The 15,194-nt window shown below is 39.1% G+C and overlaps 1 protein-coding gene across 3 annotated transcripts in view; it reads right to left on the bottom strand.

The window, feature by feature from the left end:
• Positions 1-15,194, bottom strand: part of LOC308188158 (uncharacterized protein) — a 100,941-nt gene that overhangs the window by 49,884 nt on the left and 35,863 nt on the right. The window contains exons 2-3 of one of the 3 annotated variants that reach the window (XM_080576896.1): positions 7,740-7,905; positions 2,337-2,452 (exon numbers count right to left, since the gene is read on the bottom strand). In XM_080576896.1, the coding sequence (XP_080433022.1) occupies positions 2,337-2,452; positions 7,740-7,870 (247 nt within the window). In that variant the 5' untranslated portion in view covers positions 7,871-7,905. Of the gene's footprint in view, positions 1-2,336; positions 2,453-4,367; positions 7,629-7,739; positions 7,906-15,194 lie in introns of those variants that run through there. The other 2 variants (XR_013945192.1, XR_013945190.1) reach the window with 2 other exon arrangements.

Genomic DNA, 15,194 nt, shown 5'->3' on the forward strand with positions numbered 1-15,194 from the left:
GGGACCACATTGCTCCCCAGGTAGCGAGATGCAGCTTCCCACCATGGAGCACGGCCAGCAAGCTGCTCAAGGCTGCAGCAGATGTTTCTGCTTTTGGGGGGCCACAGGAAACTTTATAAAGCTTTTCCTCCCTTTCGGGGAGGGATGCCAAAGCAGTCAAGAAATGGGAAATGTATAACGTTACTCACATCTCAAAACCAGGAGGGAAATGCTATATTTGGATTGGTTGAAAGCATGTACAGGGCCGAAGTCTATCACTGAAAAAAAATGGGAATTGCACCTGTGCAACTCAAACACCCCTGACTGCATAAAGGGGGAAAAGCTCTTCTCTCTGTTTCAAGAGATAACATATAATTATTCAAAAACTTCTTTCAGACAATGATATAATAGCAATTTAAAAAAAAATGAAATGGAACAAGGAACATCTTTCTGCACACATCTGGCACTTTATCTTATCATAATAATAGTGTCTTAGTTGTCTTCAAAACACATGCGGTCTAAGCTTCTTAGTCAGCCAATTCTTTGTTTAAATTAGACTTTAAAATGAACTATTGCAAGCCTGCTATCAGAACAAAATTTCACTTAGTTTTTGAAAATCAAATTATGTTAAAGCACATCTAAAAAAAAATCCCAAGGGAAGGGGAAGTATTTTATCTGTTTAATTTGCTGTTTGCAGTTTTTGCTGTCTTGATGATGCACAGATATGTTTTCTGGTGGAAATAACTACTGTTTTTTAGAAGCTACAACAATCAACAGTTTTGTAATTTTTACCAGTTCAGTATTTTAAAAACTTGTTCATTTATGTTTCTGCAGGAACCCTCCTTGTAGACCTCTGCAGGGCTAGCTTAGTAGAGACACATTCATCTGAGCAATTATTTCAGTGAGCAACTGATGTATTCAATTTGAAATTAACTACCATAAGCACTCCAAGAACAATCCTTGAAGGCAAAAAACTGAATGCATCTGTTACACCCTGAAGGATGGTGGTTTTTTGGCTGTACGTGGATGCATCAATAAGCCACTAGGCTCCTGTTCAGAGTAACCTTAAATACGAGTGTGGCAAATATAAAATATTTCACTTCCTCTTATTAAACTCAAAGCACGGAAGATTTTTTATTTATTTTTTAAATCTTCATATCCCCTCACTCTTATTCACCTATTTCTTCACCTGCCTAGAGCCTTCTCTAACCAGCAAATACTTGCTACCCACTCATATTACCTATTCTCCCATCTCTGTGTCTGTCACTTATGAAGATTTTTGTTCCTCAGGATCTCCCTGACCCCTTATCCCAGTAATTCTGTTTCTTCCCACAGGACTTCAGCTCTTCTATTCTGTTCTGCCCCTCTTCATTATCATAATTTATTACTATTCTAATTAACAGCTGTCCCAGGGGCAACATCCCACCAAATAGCTAGAGAACACAGGAATGGCTCTCTCTGTGAAGAAGAGAATCTTCTGCTCCTTTAGAAGACAATGCAGAAGAGAGACTGTTTCTGGTACGAGTAGCCTTATGGCATCCTCCAAATATACGTGGAAAGGACTGCTGTCTTTAGCAAAGGCAGTTTTACCTTCAGCAAGAGCAGATTGAAAGCACATAGTACGCTCCAGCCATTTAGCTTTGAAGAAGAACCAGTACATCAAGACACTGTAACATCGTGTAAGCTGATAACTGCACAAAAGTAAGCTGCAATCGCGCACACAGATTCACACAAGCCAGTGAACCTGTTCAAACAAGTACAAACGTATTTAACCTGAGCTTTTGCTGGAGATTCATAGCACAGAATAGCCACAAATTCATGGAAAGGTCAAGATAAGCAAAGCTGCTTTTGGTAAAATGCAAAACTAAAGACTTAACAATACAGCTTAGATTTAAAACGTAACGAAAAGGAAGTAAATTCCAATTGTGTGAACTTATACAAACACTCACTTGAGGGACAAATACCAAGAGAATGATCAAGCTGAGCGCCAAAAAATGTGAGATGCTGAACTGGTGTTGCTCATCAACTGAAAAGGCTGAAATATAAACTGCATCCTGACAAACTGTTCTATATTCACCTGTATACCCTGAGATGCAACTTACACCTCTTCCCTCTATGCTTCTCTATGAAGGAACTCAAAGCAGTAAAATCTGCATGGGCTATGAGGATAGAAGCTGATCTAAGAGGCAGTCAGGAGCAGTCTGCTTTGCCTTGAAAGACATGGTGTACTGACATTGTCTCCTGCTTTTATCTTCCAGTCCTGATTCTGAGGACGAAACTTAACTTTCCACCCATGTGGCTACCTGCAATATCACCTCCAGCCCAGCTCAGCACAATTCTTTCCCTTGTACACTTACCTCTCTGCCTTTTAGTTGTTGGTAGATTAAGATATGACTTTGCTACCCTTACACTGCAGCTTGGTACGTGACTCTCAAGAACCTGAGAAGTCTCCAGGTCCAGTACATGCCAAATCCTACCAAAGGAAAAGAAGATCCACAGCCAACACACCGTTCAAGAAACATACATTAAGCACATGCAAGTTTCACCCCACAACACATACTGTGTGGGGTGAATGGCAAAGCCAAGGTACAGTTGCAGTCGGTCATCTATTTCAAGAACTAGCCTTTTCTCACATGATTGCTAAATAGGTACAATCTCTACAACATTGGGAAAGGTACCAAACCACATCAGTGGAACCAGACAATAATCCCAAGGCAGCCAAATTATTTTATTTCACCAAATGATCTTTTTACTTGGAGTTAATTTGTAATTAACTTAAGCTTTTTGGTGTCAAGTTTGCTCTTTGACATCAAATTGGATACTCTGGATGTAAGTGTATTCTGCCTGTTGTTCTTGAATTATTTGTTACACTTTTAACTTTGTACTTTGCAGGCTTGCCAATTAGGGATAAGTGTCTATCTAAATTGCATTTTTTTTTTCTGATGTGAGATTGAGTTATTTGTTAACAGGCAGGAAGTCAAGGGTTATAAGACATCTAAGGAATAACTTATTTCAGGAGGTTCTTTGGCTATACATATTTGCATAGCCTGAAATGCCCATTTTTATTAATGAGATCTATATCTCCCATTAACGGCACTAAATTGATTAAAAAAAAATAATGTTCAGAGGCTACAGATCATCTAGCTAAAGTAGTTTTTATTTTAATAAATACAAACAACAGCTTACATGAATATTTGCTGAGAATCTGTGAATACGTATGAAGTTCTGTGAGAACTGCAGTTCTGAAAACTTGTGAGCAGCTCTAAAATATCTGAACCAGAGAGGCCATCAGTAACTCACAAGGCTTGCTGCTCACTGTTTAGAAACTATTTTGCTACAGTTGGGTGCAGAAGCCCACGACAAAGAAATGTGGCATGCAATTTCAGAAGTGTATATATGTCTGAAAGGGAACAACAAAGGTCTGAGACAAGGAAAACTTCAATGCACGAGAGTAGTTTTTATGTTTGTGGCAACAAAAGAGCATTATTATTGAGAACATCTCAGTCTCACCAAAACATCTGGCCACTTTTCTACATCTGGGCTGTTTCTCTCTCTTTTTTTATTTTGCTTTGCTCATCTTGGGGCTGGTGAAGGTTAAGCAAGCAATGGCAATGAAAATCAGTGGAAAGTGTTTGATGGTTTGGTGCACAGCCAAGAGGACATTGCATAAACTGTTCCACACTGACCCCCAAGTGCCTGGAGTCTCCACGAAAAGACAAGATCCTCCTGTGAGACTACAAGTAATTCAATCCGTTTCTGGCTGGCTCACGTCTTCTTACCAAAGTTCATCTGCAGTGTACACATCATGTCCTTAACTGAATGAACTGAAACCATCTAATTTATAACCCTTGAAACATCATCTGCAGCTTTAGCTCTCACTTGGGAGTCTGCATTACTCTGTCTTAGGACTTCTTTCTAGTGGTCTTTTTCAGACTAGAACTGATGAACATCATGTCAAAAAGTTAGGACTTTATCTACCAATTCTGCAATTATTTTGGCATAATAAACCCTTTTAGCTCTACTCCATTTAAGACTTTGCACAGGTGTTATGTTAGAAATTTTGTTGATTTTTTATCTTCAGTATTATTTTTTCTTCTTTTGACTTTACCCAGATCCTAAATGGATTTATGTTCCAGATGCTGTATGATGCTATTAGTGCTTATTAGTGAAAGCTAACAAAAACTCTCAGGCAGTTTTTAATCTGGTGTGAGGGAAAATTGCACCTAAGTAGAGGTGACACTTTTTCAACAAACACAGAGGAGTGTGCCACCTCCTAGGCACTTTGAAGCTTGGAAGGAAACGTGAAACATGAAAGAGCCAACAGCACCCTGAGCTTCCAGAATGATCAAGGGCTGCGGCATATATCCTGGGAGGAAAGGATGAGGGACTGGGGCTTCTTCCACCTGGAGAAGGGATGGCTTTGAGGGGACCCAACAGCTTCTTCCACTGCCTACAGGGAGGTCACGGAGATGGAGCCAAGCTCTTCAGAATGGCACATGGTGGGAGTATGAGAGGCAGTAGGGAGAAGAAACAGCAGCAGTTCACACTGGAACTAAGGAGAAATTTTTCCCCATAGGGCAGTGAAGCAGTTGCTCAGTGCAATCTCCAGCACCTGAGGGTTTCAAAACATGGCTAGAACAAGTCCTGAGCAACCTGGTCTGATCCCGTGGCTGACCCTGCTTTGAGCAAGAAGTTGTACTAGAGGCCTCCTGAGATCCCTTACAACCTGAATTTCCCTATAATGCTTATGAAAAACCTGTTTGCCCCACAAACATTCCTCTCGTGACTTTTCCAGATGTTGCAGAGCTCTTACAGGGGCATTATAAATATTACAGTAGAATCTTGCTGCTTCTCCTATAATTCTGAAGTCCTGCTGTCACTACGTAGCTATGCAAAATAGATCACCAGCTATCTTGTAAGAGTTTCACATACACCTTACAGTGATAAAGTATAAAGGTACAAGTCCTGTATTAATATGCCTGCAGGGATAATCAAAGAAACGAACAAGCAAGCACTTAAAAAGATAAGACAACAGTAAGTCTTCATCTAGTCATGTTCACTCATGCTTAGTAAACACACAGAAAATACAACATCCACAGTACCATGAATGACAATGCAGAAAAGAATAAATATTACAGAAGACTTTGCCTAAGGCATGCTTTCTATTTGATGTAGCACTTGGGCCTCTGGGGCACCTGCAAGCCTTAGTTTACCCAACTGGGCTTTGCCAGGACCCATGCACAGGCACCCCCACCCTGAGCCCATTTCATCTCAGACCAGACCCATGCTGTAGCTTTGTCTCCAGCTCCCCGAGGGAGCCTGGCCCTGCCTCATCCCCAGCAGTGTCTGGGGCTGCCTCTGGACCACTTCGTCACCACCCTACTCTGCCCACTTGGCACTCATGCTAGGTGGGTAAGCGCAGGTTGTGCTGGGTCACCCCAGCTTCTGGCTTGGCCCATGTCACAGGCCAGTCCGACTCCTGTGTCCTTTAGGATGCAGATTTCCTGAATATTCCACACGATTTTTTTTTCAGCTTTTCTGAAGCTGAAGCATCTAGTCACCTATAATTTCCACTGTGATTTTCTAGGCAGTAAATATAAATAAATGTGGCAAGCCCTAGCTCATTCCCAGTGCCAGGACTGGTTGTCAGAAAGCATCTAGCATAGTGAGCACAGTCCTGACATTTGAAGGTACTTGGTTCTCCTGCACCGATTATCAAGGAACAGAGGATGATGTTTTGAAAGCTCTTAAGACCTTTAGTTATGGCACCATGATCACACCAGACTATATTTTCAAAACACGTAATAGTAGATCTGTTAAATTTACTTAACTTTCTGCAATAACATCAATGGGCCAGCGTAGAAGTGTAGGAACACAACATGTTTATCTAAGCTGAGAAATGTGTTTTTTCCCCCCTCTTTGAGCAACCTTTTATGTAAAATTCCTTCTAAAGATTATCCAAAACAGCTCAAAGAGCTGCAAAAAAGTAAAATAACATTCCACCTTTAGCAGAAATATCATACATGAACTCCTCTGAACCTGTACATCCAGCCATGCCTCAGAACTGGAAACTTCCACCACACTTACAACTACTCAATTCAGTCAAAGCAGAATTTTAAAAACAAATGTGTAAAGTTGTCCAAGCACTGTGCTAATCTCACCAACATAACATAGACTCATCTCTCAATCTAAAAGTCAAGTCAAATGTTATCAAAAAAAGACATTCTCAGATGTGCTAGTATTTATTCCCTTTCAAGACACCATTAATATCCTCCCACGTATAGCTCCACAGTCCATTAGCAGCTCTCTAACAATGGATGTCACCAATAAAATATATTAGGAAAGTACTGCATTTGCAGAGTCTTTTAGAACATTTTAACAGATACCAGTGTAGAAGGTTGGTAAGACTACCAGACCAGCTAGCTCACCATCTACTGAAGATTTATAAGAAAGTAAATATTCCACAGATCTCAGCTGGAATACCAGAGCAGTAAAGCTCAGGTCTCAGGAATTGACCAGTTCACTATCAATACTGTTTTAAAGTTTATGGGTTTTTAGTCTTTCTTAACTGAGTGCAAGCATTCTATTATTGATCTGTAATCTAGGCCATTTTACAGATTCCTGTAGACTGGCAGGAAAGATAAGGGTCTCTGACAAGTAGTAATTCTTTTCCACCTCTATTTTTGATTTGTATCTTCAGCCATCACCCTTCCAAAGGCACCTGTAATAAAAGCTTCCAGGCAAATGAAACTTAGGTCCTCTCCAGAAGTCAGAGCTAATACATCACCATAAAAATACTTCTGAGGATTTATAGCCTGAAGAAAGTACATATAGATTGCACAGGGAGCATCTTATGGGAATACCCATGACAGAAAGATGTGGGAAATTCCTCCCTTTTATAGTAATCCTGCATTTTTCACTTTGTTATAGAGATTTTTCAGTTCAGAGTTGCTTACATCTATAGACCCTTATTACAAATTCAACAAAGGAGTGACATAAGAGAAGATTACTTTTTGCTGAATAAAACATCAGAGATATTCAGTGCAACAGAAGAGAGCCAGCAAACGCACAAAATCCTTGTTGAAGCAATCTGAATTAACACAGCACTTCTGAACAGCAAAAACATTCACAGCACCACCACAGTGTAAATGCAGAGATAGAAAGCAGCAGAAATCATTCAAAATGTCTCCGTGACAGATTAACAGCGTGGTGCTCCCAGCATAAAAGTTGAAACATATGGGGACAATTGCTTTTTGGCTGTTCGAAGTCTACAGATTGCCTCTTGATACTCAGCTAACTCTTATATTCAACTTATTTCTTGGTGATCAGACAAGGAGCCATGAACTGGCACAAGAGGAAGAAGACTCCCAAGATGGCTATCAGCATAAGATTTAGCGATATAGATTTCTAAGTCCTGGGACAATAAGAAGACATTCAGGATGAGGAGAGACTTTCCCCTGCCATTCTGGCAGGGCAGAAGTCGCCTTTGGAAGTCTGAGTCAAGAACTGCCTGAAGCCTCTGAGAACTGAGCTGCTTTGGCACCTCTTAAATGCATGAAGTGTCTTCTACTGTTTCCAAGTTTTCTTGTGTTTCCAGTTGTGTATTTCATTGGTGTGTTTTTTTGAAAGGATGCAAGAGAATTTTTTCTCTAAGAGAAAAAAAAAAAGTGGGACTACAGACTTGGTGTATTTTAGTTAAGCCTCTGCTCAGCAACTTCATTGTTTTGGTTAAGGACTGATTTAGAGAATAACTGACGTACCTTGCATACTGCTTTTGATTTGGGTATCTCCTCATATTTTTAGGAATTTGGATTTGTAGTGCTCCTGCATAACCTCTTGTCTTTTCCCTCTTAACAATTAGGAGACACTGATGCAGAGATGTAAAATCCATTCTGCAAAATCAGATGACAACAGAGAAGTGTGCACCTGTAACACATAAAGTGATTTACAAATACTTTATTATTATTATTATTATACAGACAACTCTCTCCAGTCATTCCACATTTTTTTCCTCTGTTTCTGTGAATTGCAATCCCTGCATTATTTATTTCTAAGTTAGTAGGCAATCAGAACTTGTCATGAACTTTTGTTCCCACCACATTTCACCAGTTTAATCTGTAGCATTGCAAGTTCTTAGCTCTATAGTACATTGGCATGGGCTGATATCACATGATCAATCTACATTAAAGAAAAAAAAATGTTTAGAGAAGTCTGCATTGGCCCATAACTTCCCCTGTAAAGGCACAAATCCTGTACTCAGCAGAACACAATAAATTTAGCAGGTTCACTGCTTCTGAGTGATGTACATATCTCAATACAATATGTTATTAGTCAGAGGAGGAAAGCCTTGTTTGCCCAAGAGAACTGACAAGGGTTCAAGTAAAATTTACTGCAGAAAGCTTGCAGAGGCATCAATGAAAATTCTCGTAAAGTCATCCTTCAAATACATCTAAACGGATTTATTTGATTGAAAAAATATACTAGCTGCTGCTGGTGATTAGTAGACTCCTAAATGTTCTTATTTACAAGAATTTAACTAAGAAAGCAAGCATCCGAGAAAAAAAAATTTTGCTAATAGCAGACCCAGACTTCATGGAGAATTTAAAAAACAAATCAAACCAGATATTTTACAAGCCACCTGAACACAACAGGTTAAACCTAGGAGGGGAGAATCAGGACCACACTGACTATTTCTTACTACAGACATCCTTATCACCAACTACTTTTATTGCTATACTACTTGTAGTATATAGTAGTATGTAGTATATGTAGTATACTGCTTTCTTCAGTGTCTCGGTGGACATACAGGCATATAAATTCAAGTAAAATACCACTTGTAATTAAGTTCTGTGCCTGTGAGGATCTATTTGAGTCTCATCTTGGTGACACACCAGGGTGGAATGCAGCAGCACAGAAATGCGGCAGTGACAGCCCAGCAACTCACCATGAAGTTTGACAGTGTAAATCAGCCCCAGCCAACCTGCTGGTAGGTATGTAGGTAGGAGATAAAGAAAACATTTACTTGAGAGCAAACGGGCGCCAACTTACTCTGAGTAAGTTTAATATACAAAATTTGGGGCTGGAGTCCTAGGAGTATTCTAGGAGCACAAGAAAGAAGAAACTTAATTGCCTGTAAGAGACAGCTTGATGTTTTATCAAAAATATGAGAGTAAGTACCTGGATTCAACAGTCCAGGAGATATCTGAAATCCTGATGGAGCAGCCTAACTTCCCACCTTCTCAGGTCTATGGTTGAAATCTCAATGTCTTATGAAAGTTGATATACCTTACTATAATTCAGAACAGTCAACAAAACAAAAGGTAGTGTTTAGTCATATATATTTAACTTAAAGACAACCTAAAGGTTTGTATCAGTTAAGAGTAGTTTGTTTCTTTTCATCTCAAAACCATTTGTATTACAATAAGCTGATTAGAAAAATCAAGTTCATCTTAGAAAGATAAGAAAGCGTTCGCATAAAATAAGGAAACTTTTGACATTATTGCTGCAGGCAAGCAGAGCAGATGGTTATAGACAAGCCTTCAACAGCTTAACATCTATTTAATTAACAGCAAAACCTTCTTTGGGATCCTGTTTAGAGGCTGTAATTGCAAAGAATTGGCACACCCCAGGAGGACCCACACTGTCATGGACCCTGGACATCGGGACACCAATCTGGGAGGGTGCTAGTTACACTCACTGGTGTGTCCTGGCTTCTCCTGTGGCAGAGCTCTTACAGAGCTAGGTTAAGCAACCCTTCTCCTTCCAGATCTGGAGCCAGGATACTGCAGGGTGCTGCACTGCCTCATGGCCTCCTACACATCCATACAGCCAATGCATAAACTTACCTGAAATCAGTGCAATAAATCACTGTAACACAGCACAAGTCATTCCTTTCTGTATACAAATGTGTTAACTAAATGGAGACATATCAATCCCTACGTTAATCTACATCCCAGAAGTGATTTTCTTTATTTACTTTCCTTCAACCTTTCTCAGCAGTTTTTTTTTTTTATGTGAGATTTACTAAGGTAGATCATCAGCCGAGACCTGCCTTGCTACATTTTCTCTATAATGAGACAGAACTCTACAGTTAGGAGGTTCTGTAAACTCCAAACGTGACACACAAGCGTTCAGTCTTCTCTAATTTAGGTGCAAATTTAGCAGCTTTTAACATTAAGAAAACGGTTAATTTATCAAGCCCAAGAGAAACCTTTTTAAAATAATAATTCTAGAGTAATATGGGGAAGGTAAATTGAAAATGGTTATTTTATGATGATGCAGAACAGGGAGTATTTATTCCAGTCCTATTGATTCCGACTGCTACAGAAGAAACAACATCCTTGGTCAAAGTAAATATCACATCAGCTTCCAGCTCTGTGCCAAATCCAATCTCTAAAACTTTCACAAGGTTTCCAGAACTTTCATTTGTAGAGCTGTACCATTTTTCTCAGAGTGCTAAAGTCTTGCCCCAAACCTGCGTCTTTAAATTTCAAGTAGAAAGTAGCTGTTCACAGAGGAACAGCATGATCTCAAGCACAAAACAACTAGGGATTAATTTAGGGGAAATGCTGGCTTTTTAGGGCATATATTCAATTATATTTTCCAAGAAAAGGAAATACTTACAGTGTCTTACTTCCAATTGCCACTGATAAAACATTGTCAATGTTGTGAGAATCGCATATGCTATATAAAGAAGTAAAAATGCATCCAGGAACCTCGATTTCTTTTTCAAAAAGCTGACATCTGCTGACAGTACAGCTATTCCAAGAAAATTCCTCCCCCACCCAAGGGAAACAGTCCGTACTGTCAAACCTTGCTAGAAAAATTGCTTTCAGGAAGGAATAGTTGCAGAACTCAATGAGACATCCAAAGCATTCTTAGGAAGAGAGCAAAACTGGTTGGTTATACTTCAGGAGGGACATCTCAGAGGCACAATGTAACTGATAACACAAAGAGCAAACAGCACCAGAGCAGATGATACGACACTCTCGCAGAAGGAAGCTGGGTTGCACAACTATCAGCAGAATAAACCCATACACTGTTTTACGGGCAACAAGACAAATTTTTCCCCACTTGAGTGATTGGCTGCAAAGACAAAGTTGGTCTCTTATGCAAGAAGCATGCTGCAGAACTATGTTCCCATATATGCTCATCAGAAGAAAAACGTGTTAAAAAAAACAAAACACCAAAACACACCTCTGACTTGAAGAAATTACTTGAGTCTTCTATTACTTTACATCACACTTTGGCCTGTAGCGTGTCAGTCACTTTGTAAAACAAGAATTGTTTACATTAACAAGATGTTAAATCTGCTCTGATTCTGATGAAAATTGACCCTATACATGTCCTAAACAGATGCAGCTGATCTTATAATAGATTTCTACGTTAAACATTAAAAGCACTTAGAGAAAAAAGAAAATAGAGAAATTATTAGCCATAAACCAAGCTTATGCAGGAAGCAACTCTGACAGAGTCAGTAAGTGTAAAGAAGCATGGCAGTGGATAGGTGAATGGAACCACTGAAGAACTACATAAAAACACAAATTAAAAATGGTAATTACAGTTCAATTACACACACGCAGACTTGCAAAACAAAATGAGCCTTCCATCTAGCTTATGTAGATGTAGAAATGTTATCAGCATCCCCAAATAAACTTTTTTTTTTAAAGAAACTTCTAAGACTTGAGAGCATGAAGCAAAAACCATAGTCCGTGTCGTGTCGTCCGCCCCCCCCCCCCCCCCCAAGTATTTATTTTACATTTGTTTTTTCCTTTCTTCTCATCATTTTTTCTTGTTTTGGTTTCAGATTTAGTCAAGGCAATTTCCTAGAGCAGGACTTGACATAGTTTAAAATGGCTTACCCAGTTTTACTTCAGCAAAAACTCAGCTCAGACTGATGTTGGACCCTAAAGACTGCAAGGCTTTTAAAGGCAAGGTTGTGCAGTCCAGGTAAACCAGTCAAGTTTGTAACCCTTGTAAATGCAGTATCATTTTCTTTGTGCAAACAAGCAAGATGTTACCCTCGTTTTAAAGCTCCGTTCTACTTTACTGCATGTAATTAAAAAACCTACAGAACTGATCAGAGTTTATTGGTGGAGAGCAGCTGGGTAGAAGATGATTCCCACACAGCACCTTGTCATATAGAAACACAAGGCCTTGTTTTTATTAATTGTTAAGCAATTTGTCTACTCCACCACCAAACAACTTTCCCTCATGTGTAATCCACAGCTCTGCCAAGAGAGCCCTGCCAAATCACCACTCCCTTCACCTGAAAGTCATTTTCTTAAGTTCTTGTTTAAAGTAGAAACCAAATGGTTATTGCATTTTTGTTAATGTAACACAGCTATATTATAACAACCTATGGCAGATACACAAGACTTGGACAGTCATGCTAACAGATGTTTGAGAAGGGAACAATTCTTTGTTTGGTTTGTTTACGTGCCAGCAGACCTTGTGCTGAATCTATATAAAAAAACATCTTCCTCCCTCCTGAAAATACATATCAGAGAAAGGACTACATAAATCCCTAGTGTAAATCCACTGAAGTCAGCAGTGTTACATCAGCAGTGAATTTGACCCTTTGTGGTTAGTTTACATTTATTTAAAAGCGTAGTCATGAATCCATCTTCTTTCTGTCTGCCTACCTTCCTTAAGAGACGGTGGACTACACCAGATAATGAAGTGGATTAGTCACAGTGGCTCTCTGAATATGTACTGAACTTCTCCAGTTATTTAAGGATATGGTTTCATATGTTTTAACTTCTACATTTGGATAAAGGGATTACACCATGAGTAATGTCTAACAACCACTGCATATGGTTTATTTGCTTTGCAACATCTGCTGAATCTGCTGAAGATCAAATCCAATAAAAAAAAGATTAAAAAAATAACTAAAGCCTCAACAACGCACAAAATAAGGGAGCCTGCCCTTTCGCTTGAAGACAAATGTTCCCATGTCCATAAGCATCTGAAATGGTCCTGCTCCAAACACATCCACTAATTTGCATCACTAGTGCCAATAGGAAATATAACAGTGAAAAGAAAAACAAACAGCAGAACAACAAGGGGTAAAAAAGTAAGTACAGGACTGAGCAGAAATGGAATTTCTATAAGGGTGCCAAGTAATACGAGGAAAGGGTGAGAATGGAAACAGCAGAGAAAAAGTTCTGCTGGTAAATTAATAACACAACAGAAAGAAATTGAAAAGTGCTGCTGTGCATAGGACTGTTGGCTTGGACCTGCTCTTGGTTTCTTCAAACAAATCTTCTATTTGCAAAGGACTTGGGTGGCCTGGCAGTCTCCTGATTTTCCCTATGAATGCTGACATGTGGAACATGTCTTCGAGAGTCCATGAGGAAAGTGACCACATAACAGATGGATTTTCTTGTTTATTGGCAGGTACAAGCTAATGACAAACAGCACTGCAGCTATTACCTTTTGCTTGAAATATTTCCTTAACGAAAGGACCAGTTCAATTAATGATTCCAAGTAAACAAAGAGCAAGAGCACCTTTCTAATTTTATTTCTCTCAAAGAAAAAGGCATCTACCACCTGTTTTTTAACCTTGCTACTCTCCTGTTTTTCTTTCTATGACTTATTATTTATTGATTTATTTTTAAAGCATTTAATAGTGTCTGTAGTTGTTAAATCCCAATGTGGAAATTTTTGATCATCAAGCATTACCTAACTTCTAGAGACTGGAGTAGAACTGAAATCTTTGTCAAATCTCCTCTCACTTGGGCCTAACACAAAAAGGAATCTAGCCTTCTTAAAAAGAGATGCTTGAGTAGTATAAGAATACTGTACTTATCCATCTTTAGTACAAGAAAATACAGCAGTGGGAAAGATAGATATTTTATTGGTGCTCAGTGGCTGGTGTGAAACTGTCCATGAGTCACTAGAATGTGAAACAAAGTTGGACACTGACTGAGGGGTCAATTTTCTGTCCTAAAGTGAGGGTAAGTTAGACTTTTAAGACTGAAGGTTACAAAACAGCCCAGCAATTTGGTATGTGTGGGTTTCTATCATGAAGAACTTGTTGGAAAACAGTGAGGAAGAGGAGAAAAGAATGACGTGACAAAAAAAGAGGGAGGAAGGGAGAAGCTCAAATAAGCTGGAGGAAAAAAAAAAAAAAGAAAAAGAGGCTGCTTCAGGTCTTTAACTTTCTCACATCATTTAGGGAGAAATCATCTCAGCAATGCTTGCTTGTTCTCTTCAATTTTCCCCTATATTAGGGCCCTAAACTCACGTAGACTCAAAACAAGTGTGTTTAGACCATGAGCAATACCTGGGTTTGTTATCCAAGCACAGCAGTTTTATGTGTGTCATCATTTTGAAAGTTGTCAACCCTGTCAGCATTTCTCTGAAGTGTGAAATAAGGACCCTACTTCACTGCTCAACAGTACTTATTTATAGCCCCTATATTTCAGCTGAACTTGGGAATTGTAAAAGAAATTTAGTTTACCTTCATCTCCTAAAATATTGAGGGAAAAAAAAAAAAACATAAATAAACTATTTTAATTCTGTGGTAAATTCCAAGTTTAAAAAAAAAATACAGACAGTTTGAAAATATTTAGTCAAAGTGATATTTACTCTAACAGCCACTGAATGACTTACTATTCCATCCCAGAGCAACCATCAACTCAATTAAGTAAATGAGAAAATCAAGTTATTTGGGGAATGTATACATTTTATTATTTGTGTAGTTAATTCATTTATGGATAGATTTCTCAGCAAGCCCAGGGCTTCCACTGCTTTTGCACTGCTGTACCAGGCTTAATTGCTGTTCTGTTTCTCTTAAAAAAAAAACTTAATGGATAATTGAGTGCTGTAGGGGAATGCAGGTGGTGAGAGTTAAGCCTGGAAAGGACAGGCTGTCCTCAGACCTAGAAAACACAGGCTGAAAGCACCCCCTTTCCTCCTCGTCAGGGAGACTGACAACTGTTACTGCCCAAGCAGTACTTGTGGTTGGAACAAGTCTCACCTAGTTATATATGTGTAATCACTGCATAAACACCACATCAGAGCAGATGTGTACAGCTTGCTCTTCACCTAGAATCAGTCTTCTCCTGCTAAATCCTCTTTGCTCCTTTAAAGCAGCCTACCTTCCCCTAAAAGCTATAAAGCAAAGACTCCTATCAAGTGACGGAAAGATGCCTGAGCAGAGATACCATATAAAACCCACCCCTGCAAATATCGACACACTGCAAATATAG

This window comes from Anser brachyrhynchus (genome assembly GCF_964034855.1).
Source record: "Anser brachyrhynchus genome assembly, chromosome: 1".
Taxonomy (NCBI): domain Eukaryota; kingdom Metazoa; phylum Chordata; class Aves; order Anseriformes; family Anatidae; genus Anser; species Anser brachyrhynchus.